Raw genomic sequence first — 18,915 nt, forward strand, 5'->3', positions numbered from 1 at the left:
ACAGATTAAAAATTGTGTGCCAGTTGCGCCCGTATCTTGGGAAGTCAGACTTGGTTATAGTGGTACATGCACTGGTTGCATCTTTCCACAGATAACCCTAACCATGTCAGTAGGAATAGGAAACAGACTCATGGAGCTCTGGCATACATTCATTAATGGTTTCCTCCCACGTCTCCCAGTTCATTGTGGTGGGAAATTTTAAAAAAGAGGATTTTCGTGCAACTGGACAACATTCCAAAGGCAATACATAAAAACGTTTTAGGTGGGGCATGGGCACACTCTCTCTTGGTCTGCTGAAGCAATAGTTTCTGTTTTTAATACTTTTATATATCTCCCTATACATTTCATCATTATTGGGCCCAATTCATCAATATCATTTGGAAGTGTTACCTTTACCAATGAACATGATACATAGACCCGAATGTTATAACCAGCTTTTGCTTCAAGATCTTTACTCTAGGGAAAGAAGGATGCAAATATTGCGAGCTAGAGAGGTATTTTTGTTGTAAGAATGAAAATGTAATAAAGTGAGAACTATCAGAAGAAGAATAATGAACATAAGAAACAAATATTGGTCTTATGTATGGCATAGATTTCCCGTCTTCTTTAGGCAAGAAGGAGCATGTTCACTGTTCAAAAGGACAAGATCTAGGATTCCCAGGTAAGGCTATTCCAGACCTTGAGATTTCAGGTCCAAAACATAAAACCAAGCAGTGTTCCCTTGTAATATCACAGGGAGGGATAATGTGAAAATATATGTGTAACTAAACCTGTTTCTTAAAGTCACTGGCCCTGCACACACCAGACAAGTCTTGAGTATTGTGTCAAAAGTAAATATTACTGATATAACAACGGTCATGGTTTTTACTGCCCTTTTTCTATAAAAAAAAAAGCTAAAGAAAACAAAGGGAAAATCAGTATTCATTTTTTTGGCCAAGTGTAAGGTAATCAATTTTGTTCCAAAATTTTTCAGGCATTGTTAAATAAGATTGCCAGTTCAGAGTTGTTCAAGGATCTACGGTTTCCCAGCCAAATCCTGAGGCATAGGTTTGATGATGTTAATAAGTGTGATGTGTTAAATACCTACTGCAGTTGCTTTCAGCTTATCATTCAAATACATACAAAGATGACATATTTTCCATTTTAGACATTCAGATAGGTATCAGTTAAGGAGATACTTTCAGATCAAAGTGAAATCAGAGAGCCATCCCTCCACATTTACTTGGTGAGACCAGATAAGGAATGTTTACCCCTATCCTACTTGCTTCTACTCAGATATATTTAGTTCCTACCAGCGGGTAAGCCTTAGAATAAAAACTATGAGGAAAAGGAGGATTACTAAGCAAATATACAGCCTCTCTGGGGAGTATTTGCAAGTTGCATGACCAAATTAATTAAACCTTGCAAATTGTAGCAAGATATTGCTCTACTAGCCGAACTGGAAATTTGCATACTTCCTGTTCTTTTTAATTAGAGCTGAGTGCACAAAAATTGAGAATTTGCACCCTTGTCTCCCATCTGGAGGTGACCCAGGAAAACGGAGAATCAAAGCCATGTTCTGAAATCTATTAAACCATGGGAAAATGTAGAAAATGGGGGAAATGTAAACCATGACATTTGCATATGACTTCAACTGAGGCAACAGCAGATCTGAAGCAAAGTCCCTGTCCAGTCTTCTTTAACATGTACAGGAGTCCCAGTGGCGCCCAGCAACACCTTGCCACATGCAAAGTGAAGTGACTAAACATTCCCAATGTATCCCAATTTTCCCTGGGTGTCCAAACACCAACGCCCAAAGAGCAGGTGTCCCAAATCCTTAATCTGAATCAGAACTCCACACGGCTAAAGCTCGTGGGTCGGGCGTGCCTAATTCTTCATCAGAATCCCAATCAACCTGCCCACGCCCAACACCGTGCACACCTGGGGATCCATCCTCACTCCTCCAAGCAGCCCAAGTGGGGTCTGCTTCTGAAGACACCCAAGCTTCCCCAGTGTCAGCAGTATCCATGGGCCCCGATTCCTCCCCAGGCATCTCCGGTGCCCGTGCCCAATCAGTGCCCACTTCTTCAGCCACCACCTGTTCCCCAACATCCATTTCTTCCACAAACTCCCCATCTGAATCTTCCTCAGAAGACTCCCCATTGACATCCCTAATTCTCTTTCTGTACAAATCCTCCAACGAGCCCTCCTCGCAAGGGTTTTTCCTTCCTCTCCTGATCCCACCACCATCATCCACAGTCCCGAAGGCGCAGTCACAACAGGGTATGCTCTTCCAGGAAATGGAAATATCTTCCAAGTGTTGGGGGAGGGAGGATACAAAAAGATTGATCTGACATTTTTGAAAATAATTTTGTCACTCTATCTTTGGAGACTTCTTTTCTCTTCTGTTTTCTCATCTCTATTTTTCAGCAATATGCCTAGGTTTGTGGACAATGGAATGTGAAGTAGAGATAAATTAGATAGTTCTTTTATTAGGTAAAGGTAAAGGTTTCTCCTAACATTAAGTCCAGTCATGTCTGACTCTGGGAGTTGGTGCTCATCTCCATTTCTAAGCCGAAGAGCCGGTGTTGTCCGTAGACACCTCCAAGGTCATGTGGCCGGCATGACTGCATGGAACGCCGTTACCTTCCCACCGGAGTGGTACCTATTGATCTACTCACATTTGCATGTTTTCGGACTGCTACGTTGGCAGAAGCTGGAGCTAACAGTGGGCACTCACTCCGCTCCCCGGAATTGAACCTGGGACCTTTCGGTCTGCAAGTTCAGCAGCCCAGCACTTTAACACACTGAGCCACCGGAGGCTCCCAGTTCTTATATTAACATGCTGTAAGTCGTGGTGCTGCTGATGATTTCATTTATGTCCCACCTTTTGCTCCTAAACTGGGACTCAAAATGACCTACAAATATTCAAAGAAATGCAGATTTTTTTTTTTTTTAAAAAAAAGATGTAGCTTCAAAATAGTATAGTTCTACCTAGTAGTTGGGAAAATATTATTCCTTCTTTTCCAAAATATAGGTTTGACAGTCTATGGATCACTAAAAAAGGAAATGCTATCACAATACAAAAAGTGAATCAAATCATCATGAGACACTTTGCTATTGTCACATTTACAATCTTTCAAGTTTAGGACACCGATGACTCATTCAGTAAAGCGCTGCATTTTATCCCAACTCAGACAATGCAAGTGAAAAAGCATTGCAACATGATAGGCACCACTACAAAAATTCCCAGTGAATCAAAGGAGATCCTTTTTAGCCTGTTTGTGGGTGGTTTGGCAGGTGAGTGCTATTCAATAGTACCATTGTGTCATCCTGTCTCGCATGTCAGATGGAAAAGGAAAAAATTGGTGATCTGGGTCAGTAAGTTACTTTTGCTGTTGTCTTGCAATGAGATAGATGTGATTCATTCATCCCTCTCTGAAATCTGTCTCTTTATGAGCTGAATAATAGCCTGTCTTCCTACTCTGGATTGTAGCTTTGGCCTGTCTGACCTTGCTTACCTTGATGTCTTCAAAGACCCCATTGCCTTAAAACTGATCTATTGAATGAAATGGTTCAAGCAACAGATGAGATATGTTGTTTGGTCAGCATGAAAAAAATGTCTTACAGAACAGGCTGTCATTACACGTGATGATATTATATAAATTTTCTCCTGCAAAGAAAGAAAAGGTGCTACAGAAAGAACATAGAAGCCAGGTAAGTACCAATATAGCAGAAGCTATGTTTGCTAATGTCTGAAAGTTTCTTATGCCTGAATGGCACCAAGGATGTGTTTTTCTTTCTGGTGGCCTCTAAATCAATGTTGCTATCTTTGGGAACTTCTTGTGTCTCCATTTTCCCAAAATGTACTCCCCACCAAAGGAATAGCTAACAGATGAAAATGACAACACTGTCTGACTGAACGTGATCTAAAAAAGAACGTTAGAAACAAGTAAACCAAGAAATGAAGTTAAAAATTCAAAATGAAAGTACAGTTCATACCAACTAATGTAATTAATTATTCTAGAAGTGGGTTGTGTTATCACAATAATAATGTTATAAATGTTAGAATAGAGATAGTCCAAGGTCACTTCTTTAAAATGAAAAATGTTGCGGACAATTCACCGGGCATCTACTCTGTAGAAGTATTACAATTTGACAGCACTTTAACTGCCATGGCTCAATGCAATGGAATTGTGGAATTTGTAGTTTTGATGTTCAAAATCTCATTGTTTACTTTTTCCAGCATGCTGCTCCAAATCTGTTTCCAACGGAGACATTAAGAGACTGAGGGCAGGATCAGAAGTTGATTTATTATTCTGTTGGCCACAGCAAGATGTCAGGGGAAATCTCTCAAATCTGACATATTCACACCAGAGCATGGATCCAATTAAATCCAGTTTCTGCCTCCTTAAGAATTCTGGGGTTTGTAATTTACTAAGACCCAGTACCTGCCTTGTTGGGCAGTTTATTTATTTATTTATTTTATTACAACATTTATATCCCGCCCTTCTCACCCAACAGGGGACTCAGGGCAGCTTACAATAAAACGCATATATAAAAATTATACAGTGCAATATAAATCAGTTAAAAATATTATTAACTTACATCAGTATTCATAAAACACATTATAAAATACAGGTAGGCATGTTCAGTTCAAAAAACTGGGTCTGTCGATTGAGTTCCAGCGTACATGATAATAATTAATGCTGCCAATTATTATTCAAAAGCCTGGCCCCATAACCAAGTTTTAACCTTCCTACGGAAGGATAGGAGGGAGGGAGCCTGCCTGACTTCAATGGGGAGGGCATTCCATAGGCGGGGAGCCACTACTGAAAAAGCCCTGTCTCTCATCCCCGCCAGCCGCACCTGTGAGGCTGACGGGACCGTGAGTAGGGCCTCATCTGATGATCTTAAGCTTCAAGGTGGGTCGTAGCGGGAGACACGTTTGGACAGATAAACTGGGCCAGAACCGTTTAGAGCTTTATAGGCTAAAGTTTAAAGCTCCTCCCCTAAACTACTAACCCCAGAATTCTGCAGGAGGTAGAAACTGGATTTAAAATGGATCCATGCTCTAATGTGATGAGGTCATATATCACAGGTCATATATCACATGGGCATTTTATAGATATTTTGCAGACACTTGGAAAAGTGGACATTTCCAGTGATTGGTGAAAATTATAATCCACAATCTCATTGGTTCAAAAGTACATTTATTTATAGTTTGTGATTGGTGCATGGTATGGTGGGAATTTCTGGAGTCCATCTCCTATATCTGTAATGCTCTTTTTTTCTCCCATGGAGCACATCAGGTTCAGGATGGGATTAATTTGACAATTACAATGCTTGTTGATTGGCATTGCTGGCAAAGGGAAAGGCTACTTTACTAGGACAATAGATAATATTTTCAATCCAATGGGTTTAAGGTTTCAAGGAAAAGTTCCATTGTGTGAAGAGGTGGGAATGTGCATTCCTTGAGCCTATTTGGCCAAAGGCTGGAGCTGCAACCTCCTTGGTATTTATTAATTATTGGGAAAGGAGTGAGGAGTTGGCAGTGCAGTCAGTTATAGGTAATTCTTCTTGGGTTTTTCAACTGAGTGGGGTAACATGTAGTTATTCCTAGACCTCAGCATTTTTGGGCTCTCTATTCCAGGGAATAGTTTTGTGAGGCACCCGAACTCTTTGGCAGAGAAAGTTAAAGTCCTTATAAAAGTACAAATCCCATGATTCTGATAGTGTATTTCTGTTGTTAGATTGAAATGTTATATCAAGTTAATCTGTTGGGTGTTTGCAACTGTGTGTTTCTGGCAAAGCATTCCAGCAGCACAAGGGTTAAGCACAAGCCTGCTTGATTGATTGCCCACAGGACCAATAGGTCAGGGCTTCCGTTTGAACTGTCTGGCCGGAACTCATGAACTCAGGAATGCAAGAGGTGCCAGCCTTGTAGAGATAACAGCCGAGCCGAGCGGAGAAGACAAGCCATGTGTGCAGAGAGCTATGGCTTTCAGCAACTGTATATATTTGTATAATAAAGTATTTAGACCTGCTGGGATCAGCAGTATATCAACGACTCAGCTGTAGTTTTGTTGGTGTCACTTTTTCTGCTTCATCAGGTGGTCCTTCGGGTGAGCAGATAGAGAGAACTGACTCACCAAATCAGTCAGGGTGATGGATGATCGATTCAACTCCCCATCCCATCATCCACACCACCCTGACAGATTCCATAACATTGAGTCATTACAATGGTGTCCAACTGCATGGAGTCTAAAGTGTACATGCACCCAAAAACTTAAAATTGTTAATGAGAAGGTACATTGGATGCATGAGGTATTCCACATTCTGCTCTGTTCCAGCTCATATGTTAGAATCAACAGGCAAAGAATGAAGTATGCTAGCCTCACCCCTCTGCTTCTAATGCCATTCCTCTTTCCATATGCATCAAATGCCAAAAGTGAAAATAATTTTGTTATACAATGAAAAATGCATGCGTGTGTGTGTGTGTGTGTTTAAAAACTGTAGGAAGAACCTTCTGGCTGAACATCTTTAAAATGGTTTGGGTGTAATACAGAATTTTGTCTGTATTACACCCAAATATAGCAGCCACATAGAGTTTAGCTATCATATGCCCTACCGCCAAGAAGACAGAAATGAAAAGAAAGCTTCCTTTCCTTCTTTTCTAATACTAGTAAGGAGTGGGTAATATGAACCCATAAACCTAATTTTTTCAACCTCCATTTTTAAAAAAGAGTGCTTAGTTTTGGAACAGTTTAGTGTGCTCCCTAGTTGCCGCAATCTGCTACAATTTGCCCCTCAAAAAATTGAAAAATCTAAATTATTGAAGATTATGAACAGAAGGAAATTACTAAACTTCTGCTGCATCTGAATGTACTAAAAAAAGCCATGAGACCAAAAATTTGACCCTGTTTCTCATGTGGTTGCCCAACCCTGCTAAGGGAGGTATAGTCCAACATTTGAAAGACCTGGGGTTCCTCTTTCAATGCTCGTCTTCATATGCTGATCCATATGGCTTTCCCTGGCTACTTCAAGTCTCCCTCCCACTTCTTATTGCGGCCAGGCCTTTTACTTATCTGAAAACTATTTATCATGGAACATGGCATATGGAGATGTACTAGGGGAAAATCAATGACCAGTCGACTTCCTCAGCCACCCTCACCTCTTATCTTTGTACAGGAGGAGTTTCTGCTCAAAGCACGGAGTTATTTGAATTATAGTCCATATGGAAAAGAAGCAGTTTTACTGCACCCTCAGAGGAAAATAAGGTTTTCATTGACTATGAAAGATGATAGCTAATTAAGCCAAGATTTCATTTTTCCTGAGCTGGAACCATATTAGTGAGACTGAGCTTCTAATATTGGGTTATTTCTACACGAACACTGACCATTGGTCATTTTAAGAATTATATGTTGTTTAAAGAGGTTGCTGAATATGTTTTATGTTTTTTAACTTCCAGACTAATATCTCAGTAGTTTATGGTGACAAATCTCTATATATGTTTCTTTATGCTCTGTGTTTTATTGCACTAAGAGATTTATGGTTTTGTTTTATATTTTAGTTTCATGTAATTCCATTGTGATGGTAAAAGCTGAGCAATAAAGATTTACTGAACAAGGCTCGCATAAGAGACCTTAAGAAGATAAGTGCAGGAAAGCATCCAGAACATAATGATTTTGGGTAGTGGGATTTATTTATTTTTATATGTGGCTATCTTGCAGATAATATTTCTACACAGAGAAAAAAAAACCTCTCAGTATTTTTAGCTTGAAGATTCATCAAATGTTGCTTATTGTAAAAACAAAGAATTGAAAATAATAGTTAAATTCAAATGCAGTGATATTTGCATTAGAGAGGACGCACAGACATCAATGGGATGAACTGATTGTGTTTAAGGGTAAAATTAATGCAGTTCGACACTTTTTTAACTGCCATGGTTCAGTATGGAATCATGAATGTTGTGGTACAAGATCTTTTGCCTTCAAAAAGTGTTTCACTGAAGTATATGTCTTAGGATTCAATTCAAATGGTGTCAAACTGGATTAATTCTACAAAGTAGATTCAGCCTCAGGTGAGTTCTTGGCAATTATCTGGCCCTCTATGGAGGTGATTTTAACAGGAGGAAGTACACTTTCCTTTTTGTGTTGATGCATATTTCACTTTATGTATATTTTAGTTTTATAATGCATTTGCTTTTCCTTGTAACTTTTAAAATCTATCTGTAAACCACTTTGAATGCCAAGTTTGGGATTAAGATGGGATATAATTTAAATGAAGGAATAAGCACGCTGTATTCTAAACTCTGTATTCTAAACAAATCCAGAAAACTTTGCCTAAGTTCAAAATGGTACTGTTGTATGGTTGTCTGATCTACTACACCACTTCCAAAAACAAAGTGGCCTCCTAAAACATACAGTAGAATGATTATGCATGTGGTATAATGCTTAATTTAACAGATACATGAAGTGCTTTTGAAGATCTGGACTGGCCTAAAATTTGAAGTCTAGGGATGATTCTATATGTCACAAGTAATGGTCCTGGTAATCAACCACAGTTGCACTTAATAGTATGCCAAAACTAAAATACCAAATCTAATAACAAGACCCCCATTATGGATATCATCGATAGAAGCTAAACACAAAAGGGAATTAAGTACAGAAAATTGGCTAACCTAAAATAAAATAAAAGGAAAAAGAGAAATTGGCTAACCTAAAATAAAAGGAAAAATGAAATTTTTTAGAAATCATTACATAAGAGCTTCATTAATCAAGGTGTGGGAAAAAAAATATAAGAATAGACTTTACAACAAGACCCCATTATGGATATCACCGATAGAAGCTAAACACAAAAGGGAATTAAGTACAGAAAATTGGCTAACCTACCAACAGATTTTTAAAAAGGAAAATAATGATTTAATAATTAAAACACACTACGAAATTAAACAAAAACATGAAAACATATCCTGGTTCCAATACTATCAAATAAAATTGTGCTATAAAGAAGATGCTAAAAGAGGATTTAATCAAACCCAAGGAATCTGGGAAGCAATAATGCAAAAAGAAAAGAAAATAACAAAAGTGTTATATCAACAAATTCTACTCTGGGCAACAGAAGATGAGCACACAAAAGAATGTATGATCAATTGGGCCAAAGATGTAGGACACAATTTAAATCTAAGGGATTGGGAGGAAATTAGGAAGAAAAAATAAAATATACGGCCATTATAGACATTTGAGAAAATTGGTACAAAATGCAGTTCAGATGGTACCTCACTCCAGAAAAATTGGAAAAATCAATAAAAATAATTCTAATCTATGTTGGAAATGTGGAGAAAAAATAGGAACTTTTTATCATTTATGGTGGTCCTGCGGGAAATTTTTTTTAAAATAGGACAACAATACACCAACTCATACAAGAAATATTTGGTAAAAAATTTAAAATGGAGCCAGAGATGTACCTACTTGGATTCACAAATCCTTTATTAAACAGAAATCAAGATAGAGTTCTATTTTACATATGCATGGCTGCAAGATTAACATTGGCAAAAGTATGGAAAGGGAAGGAAATCCCTTCCATGGAAGATTGGATATTGAAAGTATTGGACAAATGGATAACCTAACTCAAAAGATAAGAGAAGGGAAAAACAGAACGGACTTTCATAGTTTCATAGAATTTGTTATAAAAAAGGAATGGACTTTAAGATAGATCTGACTCATATATAAAGAATGTTCTTTCTTGGACCACTCCTCCCCCTTTGATATGAGGAGGGGGGAAGACAGAGAGAGATCTGGAAAATAACAACCTTCTAAAGAACAAAAGAAGAAATCCTAAAGTGCTGATGGGAAGTCTTTCACTGTTTGTGTGTATGTGTGGGTTTTTTTTCTTTTTCTCCCTTCTCTCCTTCCTCCCCCCCCCCCCACCCCCTCACTGCCTTAACCTTTCCCAATTCACACGATCCTATTTTCCAACTGTCTCTTTATTTTTTATTGTTCTCTCACTATGACTGTACCTTTGATTCATAAAAGAAATAAAAATTATTTACAAAAAATTAAAAATAAAAATAAATAACATAGCACTTTTACCCTGAGATTTCTCCCTCTTGTCCTGAAGTTCAGAGAAGAGATCCTAAATCCCAAGACCCAGGGCCAAGCCTAAAGTTCTGAGCACTCTATACATAAGTATGGCTGAGTGTAGGCAGAAACTAAATTTAAAAACACAAAACTTATAGATCTATTTGGCTCATACTAAAAAAAAGTTAGTCCTCTGGATATGTAGAGTTATGTAGAATTATCACTATTGGATAAAACATGCAGAACTAACATACTAGAATATGGCTCAATCGCAATAGAGAGAAAGACGGAACAGAAAGGAAGTGTATCAAAATCATTCAAAAGAACAAATGCATCTAAACCAGTGGTTTTCAACTTGTGAGTCCCCAGATGTTTTGGCCTTCAATTCCCAGAAATCCTAACAGCTGGTAAACTGGCTGGGAATTTTGGGAGTTGTAAACCAAAACATCTGGGGACCCAAAGGTCCTGGAGGTAAGAGCTGTTCAACCATGGAACGCTTCCTTGAATTGTGGTGGAGTCTCTTTCTGTGGAGGTTTTTAAACAGAAGTTGAATGGCCTTCTCTTGTGAGTGGTTTCTGTATTTTTGCATGATAGGGCGTTGGACTGGATGGTCACTGTAGTTTCTCTCAACTCTTTGATTCTATAAAATCCAATTCAATTCATACTCTGCATGATCATGTTACAGATAAAATCAACAATTTATGCCACTGTTAACAATAGACTGCAGTAGTGAGTCTAGGCCAAATTTGTACTTTGGCAGAAGTTGCCCAGAGAGTCACACTGGAGGACCTAGAGTTTCTATTTTAGTCAAATCCACAAAAGTCAGCTCTTCAAAGTTGGAGGACCAACTGTAGTATAATGCAAATTTAACAAGCTACAACTAAGCTTATAAATTATCTAGTTAGGTAAAAGTCTGGATGCAGATGCTCACTATGCTTGAAAACTCAGCCATAATTGTAATGAGCAGCAGCCTTTCTCTCATCTGAATTCTTACTTGATTTTTAATGATGTTGTGAACATGTTTGCAGTTTTCAGATGAACATAAGAAGTGGCCCATTTTAATTTCTCAGGTATGCTTTGACTACAGAAGGATGATGTCTGTGAGCTGAATTTTGCAAGAGTTGTTCTTAGATATTATATTTGTACTTTCTGGAATCCAACAGAAAGATCTCAAGAGGTGAGGAATTTACTCAGGCTGCGAAATCGTTTTCAGAAACTCATCTCATTAAACCATAATGAAAGAAGGAGGATGATGGAAGCAATAAAACAGCACTTTTATCCCTTCTCCTTAATGCGTTCAAATTTCTTGGAAATGCAAAGGGTTGATGATTTCTGTTGTTGCTTTTAAGGGCATTCTGTTGAATTCAGTTATCAAACAAAGGTATGAGGAATACTGTTTTTAAAATGGTTCAAAGGGTGAATAATCATGACCTGAAAAGGCTGGTAATGATTTGTTTAAGCGCTGAACTTGATTGCTGAATAAGGATTTGAATCCAAGTCTCATTCGTCCAAGCTTTCTAATATCTAATATGCTAAAGTAGATTTTAGGACAGGTGTGTCTAAAATAAAATATTTTCAATTAGAAGTATTCCAATAAATTATTTTAGCAGACAGAGCTTAGAAAGAACAATATTATTTGAATGTTGCTGACTTAATGCAGAATGATATATGGTAATCTATATCTGAGAAGTCATTTTAATGGAACATGAATTTCAGAGGGTATGACAAGCCTGAATCAAAATGAAACATAGTTGGAACTTATACTGAGAGCATCACAGAGTTGGCTAGACTAAAACAAAAGAAGCATGTCGGGACCAAAAGTTTCAAACCAGACTGGCACAATTTGGTGCAAACCAACCTGAAACAGAAAAAAAAAATCTGAAGCTAGAAAAGCTAGGATATCTTATTAAATGTCTTTAGGTCATGAACACTTCTACATATTAGACAAAACCTTACTAGTGTATACTCTGCCTGCTCACAAAAACTAATTTGCAGAGTTATGAGCTGGTCTTCAGACTTTATCGCTCAAGGATGGCAAACCACCATTGCATTCCTATTGCATGACAGTGTGTGCATCCTGTTGCCAACCTGCATTTCCTTGTAATACACCCACAAAGTTCCCATTTTACCTTGGTGTGATGGGTCTCTTCCATGTCTGTGCCAGTATATTAGCAGTAAAGTGTCATCAGGAGATGGGATTCTTCCTCTCTTCTCCCTCCTTCTCACTATTCGCAAGCTGGTTGTTTTGCTTTTATTTCATATTTTATATTTATATTTGTCTTTTTCAGATCTGGAATTTTCCTTCAATATGAAATAAAAATATATTAATGAAAACTAGGGTGGGAGGTAGAATGTGAAGAAGCATGATTGCAGGACCATGAACTGGTGAAACAGCACAATTGGGCCATTAAATGCAGGTGTTATATGGAAGGTGTTCAGTGCAGTACACATCTGTTATCAATAACAATGCATTTAACCCTATTACATGCAGAGTGTTAGACCCAACTTAAATAGACATTTATAATAAGGACACAAACTTTGTAGTTTGTTTTATCATTGTGTCTCAGAGAACATGCATGTTTAACATATTGGATGCCATTCACTGACTTTCTAGGCTTTGCATATATGACAACCGGAGAATGACATTTATTTTCAAGAATTCTGTTTCCATAACCATTGCTCCTTTTATTATCTAGGGGAAAAGCTAAACAGCAGCACATTTTTCTTCTACTGATTCCCTTAAATTCAGTCCTTTTATTTCTTTTTAACTACATTGCTGTAGTTAGAATTACATCTTGTTGAAATGCTTCTTGGGTCCCTTGCTAGTAACAACCAGGTTTTTTGGAAAGGGGTTTATAAAGCAAGATAATTTATCTATCATTGTATGTACACCAACCAAAATAATCCCAGAATACTGTGCTCTGGAACTGTCCCAAATACAGAACAAGGGTATCCTCAAACCTTTTCAAGTCCAGATGGCCACCTGGATGAACAGCACATTAGTGGCATCACTGCTGGTGTTTCACTGACCAAAAGCAGTTCCCTGGCAGAACTTTGTTAGTGATGTCACTTGGTCAGATGATAACAAAGCATTTGAGCATGTGATCAGCAGAAGTGATGTCAGCATAGTTCTACTGAGAAGCTACTTAGAGCTGCTTATGATTGGCAACACAGCAGGTGAGTTGTGAAACTTAAAAATGTATTCTATATATTTGCAAAGAAATAGAAGTGGATGGAAGTCTAAGATGATACTAAACAAACTTCTCCTGCTTGTTCCAGGTATTGATGGTTCACCCTTGCACTGGCATGCTACCTAACATTAAAAAACAAGCACATAGTGTAGAACAAGTACAAAAACAGCACTCACCTACCTGGAAACCTTGCTGCTGATTCCTAGGTGCTAAAATATGTGCATATGTATAATTTACAAGTGCCATGGGGAAAGGCTGCCAAAGAAAAGGTCATGATAGATATGTGTGTGGCCTGCAAGTGCATAAGTTACAAAGAGCACATTATATTCTATTGTGGAATTGGAAATGGCATGAAAAGTATCCTATAAGGGCACCGAGACTGTGAAAACATCTCCGTGTATGCAATGAAAACCCTAAAATTCATGAATCCAGGACTTCCCAACTTGGTTTAAGTTCAATACTTCATCTTGTGGATATACACTGACAGTCACAAATAAAAATGTTCACAATCAGTTGTCGAAGGCTTTCATGGCCGGGATCACAGGGTTGTTGTATGTCTTTCGGGCTGTGTGGCCATGTTCCAGAAGCATTCTCTCCTGACGTTTCGCCCACATCTATGGCAGGCATCCTCAGAGGTTGTGAGGTATGGAGAAAACTAAGCAAAGAGGTTAATATATATCTGTGGAAAGTCTAGGGTGAGAGAGGTCAGTGTGAATGTGTAGTTAATCACTTAAATTAGCATTGAAAAGCTTATCTGCTGTCTTCTTCCTGCCTCTGGGGCATCCTTTGTTTAGAGTCGTTAACTGCCCTTGGTTGATTCATGTCTGGAAACCCTCTGTTTTCAGAGTATTGCTTTTTATTTACTGTTCTGATTTTTGAGTTTTGTAATACTGGTAGCCAGATTTTGTTCATTTTCATGGTTTCTTCCTTTCTGTTGAAGTTGTCCACATGCTTGTGGATTTCAATGGCTTCTCTGTGTAGTCTGACATGATAGTTGTTAGAATGGTCCAGCATTTTTGTGTTCTCAAATAGTATTCTGTGTCCAGGCTGGTTCATCAAATGCTCTGCTATGGCTGATTTCTCTGGTTGAATTAGTCTGCAGTGCCTTTCATGTTCTTTGACTCTTGTTTGGGCGCTGCGTTTGGTGGTCCCTATGTAGACTTGTCCACAGCTGCATGGTATCCGGTAGACTCCTGCAGAAGAGAGAGGATCCCTCTTGTCCTTCGCTGACCGTAGCATTTGTTGGATTTTCTTCGTGGGTTTGTAGATAGTTTGTAGGTTGTGCTTCTTCATCAGCTTCCCTATGCGGTCAGTAGTTCCCTTGATGTATGGTAAGAACACCTTTCCTCTGGGTGGATCTTTGTCTTGACTCTCATGGCTTGTTCTTGGCCTTGCAGCTCTTCTGATGTCTGTGGTGGAGTATCCATTGGCCTGTAGAGCCCAGTTTAGGTGGTTGAGTTCACCTTGGAGGAGGTGAGGTTCGCAGATTCTTTGTGCACGGTCTGTCAGGGCTTTGATTGTGCTCCTTTTTTGACTTGGGTGATGGTTGGAGTTTTTATGAAGGTATCTATCTGTGTGTGTAGGTTTTCTGTAAACTGTGTGGCCCAATTGTTGATTGGGTTTGCGGATGACCAGAACATCTAGAAATGGCAGTTTTCCTTCCTTTTCTTTTTCCATGGTGAATTGGATGTTTGGGTGGATGCTGTTAAGATGGTCCAGAGAAATCAGCCATAGCAGAGCATTTGATGAACCAGCCTGGACACAGAATACTATTTGAGAACACAAAAATGCTGGACCATTCTAACAACTATCATGTCAGACTACACAGAGAAGCCATTGAAATCCACAAGCATGTGGACAACTTCAACAGAAAGGAAGAAACCATGAAAATGAACAAAATCTGGCTACCAGTATTACAAAACTCAAAAATCAGAACAGTAAATAAAAAGCAATACTCTGAAAACAGAGGGTTTCCAGACATGAATCAACCAAGGGCAGTTAACGACTCTAAACAAAGGATGCCCCAGAGGCAGGAAGAAGACAGCAGATAAGCTTTTCAATGCTAATTTAAGTGATTAACTACACATTCACACTGACCTCTCTCACCCTAGACTTTCCACAGATATATATTAACCTCTTTGCTTAGTTTTCTCCATACCTCACAACCTCTGAGGATGCCTGCCATAGATGTGGGCGAAACGTCAGGAGAGAATGCTTCTGGAACATGGCCACACAGCCACACAGCCCGAAAGACATACAACAACCCTGTGATCCCGGCCATGAAAGCCTTCGACAACACATTGAACATCTCTACGGGGAGAAATTGTTCCAAGACACACGGAGATTGGAAAAACTAAGGACCAGGAAAGCACATCTGCTGTGCTCCCTGACCTTCCTTCTACGCTGCAGAGACACAGATACCATCCCACAATTTCTTGCAGCCAAAAGGACCTTCAAAACACCACAGGCTCATCGCATTTACAACCGCCTGGAACGCAACCTCTTGAGAGAGAGAATCCACACCATCCGTAAAGAACTCGCAAACACAGACAAAGAACTGCTGCACCTCCACATCAACATCAGCCAAAAGATGAATACCCAGGACTGGGATAAAATAGACAGCCTTACCTACAAGAAAATGGAGAAAGACATGGTTCTCCACACCAAGAGACAAAAACAAAAATTTGACAAATGCCGTAAGCAACAGCCAAAGCCAGAACTGGATAAATCACGGACCATCATCAACCTGACAGACAGACAACTCACTGAAGACCAAGTATCCATTCTAGAAAAAGGAGGAAATTTTGCAGTCACCACCACCAGGATCCCAGTAGAAAACATCATTGCCAATGTTGAATCAGCAATTTACCAGCTCCCTGAGGAAGAAGCAGAGGAGGTAAGAATTGAAACAGCAAGGATCCTGAGAAATGCAAAACTCCCCCCCAGCAACATAACGAGAAAAGAAAGACAGGCCATCAAAGATCTCAACTCAGATCCTGAAATCATCATTCTTCCAGCTGACAAGGGGAATGCCACAGTAATCATGGAAACAAAACAATACAAAGAAAAAATCAGGCAACTTCTAGATCCCACAATTTACAAGAAACTGAAACAAGACCCCACTAACAAAATCACCAGAAAAACGAACACTCTAATCAAGAACTCCTCCATTAACTTTGACATACGCCAACAGCTGTGCAAATCAGAAGCCCTCCCACCCAGGCTTTACGGACTCCCCAAAATCCACAAGGACTCCATCCCACTCAGACCCATTGTAAGTGCCATTGGATCGCCGACTTACAACCTGGCAAAATTTCTGGCTACACAGCTACAAACCCACATTGGGCTCACTGCACATTATATCAAGGACTCTACACACTTTATAGAAAAGATCAGCAACCTCAATCTAAGCACCAAGGACATCCTGATCAGCTTTGATGTGGTGTCCCTTTTTACCAAAGTCCCAGTAGCTGACACCCTCACACTAATCAAACAAAACTTCCCAGAAGACATCACAGCCCTGTTTCACCATTGCCTCACCACTAGCTACTTTCAGTGGGACACTGGATTCTATGAACAGAAGGATGGAGTGGCCATGGGGAGCCCTCTCAGCCCAGTAGTAGCAAATTTCTATATGGAATACTTTGAAAAACAGGCCCTAGAAACAGCACCAAAAAAGCCAACTGTTTGGTTCAGATACGTAGATGACACCTTCACGATTTGGAGCCATGGAGAGGAAGAACTCAGCAAGTTCCTGGACCATCTTAACAGCATCCACCCAAACATCCAATTCACCATGGAAAAAGAAAAGGAAGGAAAACTGCCATTTCTAGATGTTCTGGTCATCCGCAAACCCAATCAACAATTGGGCCACACAGTTTACAGAAAACCTACACACACAGATAGATACCTTCATAAAAACTCCAACCATCACCCAAGTCAAAAAAGGAGCACAATCAAAGCCCTGACAGACCGTGCACAAAGAATCTGCGAACCTCACCTCCTCCAAGGTGAACTCAACCACCTAAACTGGGCTCTACAGGCCAATGGATACTCCACCACAGACATCAGAAGAGCTGCAAGGCCAAGAACAAGCCATGAGAGTCAAGACAAAGATCCACCCAGAGGAAAGGTGTTCTTACCATACATCAAGGGAACTACTGACCGCATAGGGAAGCTGATGAAGAAGCACAACCTACAAACTATCTACAAACCCACGAAGAAAATCCAACAAATGCTACGGTCAGCGAAGGACAAGAGGGATCCTCTCTCTTCTGCAGGAGTCTACCGGATACCATGCAGCTGTGGACAAGTCTACATAGGGACCACCAAACGCAGCGCCCAAACAAGAGTCAAAGAACATGAAAGGCACTGCAGACTAATTCAACCAGAGAAATCAGCCATAGCAGAGCATTTGATGAACCAGCCTGGACACAGAATACTATTTGAGAACACAAAAATGCTGGACCATTCTAACAACTATCATGTCAGACTACACAGAGAAGCCATTGAAATCCACAAGCATGTGGACAACTTCAACAGAAAGGAAGAAACCATGAAAATGAACAAAATCTGGCTACCAGTATTACAAAACTCAAAAATCAGAACAGTAAATAAAAAGCAATACTCTGAAAACAGAGGGTTTCCAGACATGAATCAACCAAGGGCAGTTAACGACTCTAAACAAAGGATGCCCCAGAGGCAGGAAGAAGACAGCAGATAAGCTTTTCAATGCTAATTTAAGTGATTAACTACACATTCACACTGACCTCTCTCACCCTAGACTTTCCACAGATATATATTAACCTCTTTGCTTAGTTTTCTCCATACCTCACAACCTCTGAGGATGCCTGCCATAGATGTGGGCGAAACGTCAGGAGAGAATGCTTCTGGAACATGGCCACACAGCCCGAAAGACATACAACAACCCTGTTCACAATCAGATGCCAAACAATAACTTTTGCACAATACAATGAAACATTCTTTGAATGATCTTGGGGGAGGGAGGGGGATGTAAATGTGTCAAACCCAAGAAGGAAACTAAATTAATTTGGAGTTGTACACTTTTTAACATCTCTGTGCTAGTTATGGATCAGCTGTAATGCATGCTGTATAACAGCATGGCATAACAATGTTAACTAATATAACTGATTTAAGTTAATATTTTTTAACTGATTTATATTGCACTGTATAATTTTTATATATGCGTTTTATTGTAAGCCACCCTGAGTCCCCTGTTGGGTGAGAAGGGCAGGATATAAATATTGTAATAAATAAATAAGTCCCAAAGTTTTAGTCAAAACATTGACCTGCAAATATCTGGGTGGACTTATCCACAAGTCAATGTAAATAATGTACCTTAACTCATAAAAAATAGGAACCACCCCTTCTCTTTTATTTACATTGATTTTTTTTTGCAGATATGTAAAACTAAACTACAACAGCTAACATATGGACCTCATCACATTAACTTCTTTCTCAGCCCTAGGAAACTTTCAGGATGGAGACTGCCAGAGCCCTTCACATGACACATGGCTACTTCTAGCTGGGCTCCATCATGGAGGTGTCCTAGGATGAAGCAAGAAGTTAAATCAGAGTATGAAACCTTATATATTCTGGATGATGGTCCTAGATATAGGACCTCATCACAAAGAGGTCCAAAC

The 18,915-nt window shown here is 39.3% G+C and overlaps 1 protein-coding gene across 1 annotated transcript; it reads left to right on the forward strand.

Moving 5' to 3' along the window:
- Positions 1-15,490: 15,490 nt before the first annotated feature.
- Positions 15,491-18,169, forward strand: LOC134299459 (uncharacterized). The gene has a single exon (XM_062982317.1). It carries the CDS (start codon positions 15,843-15,845, stop codon positions 17,973-17,975), a length of 2,133 nt encoding a protein of 710 aa, XP_062838387.1. The 5' UTR covers positions 15,491-15,842; the 3' UTR covers positions 17,976-18,169.
- Positions 18,170-18,915: the final 746 nt, after the last annotated feature.

This window comes from Anolis carolinensis, chromosome 5, assembly GCF_035594765.1.
Source record: "Anolis carolinensis isolate JA03-04 chromosome 5, rAnoCar3.1.pri, whole genome shotgun sequence".
NCBI lineage: Eukaryota > Metazoa > Chordata > Lepidosauria > Squamata > Dactyloidae > Anolis > Anolis carolinensis.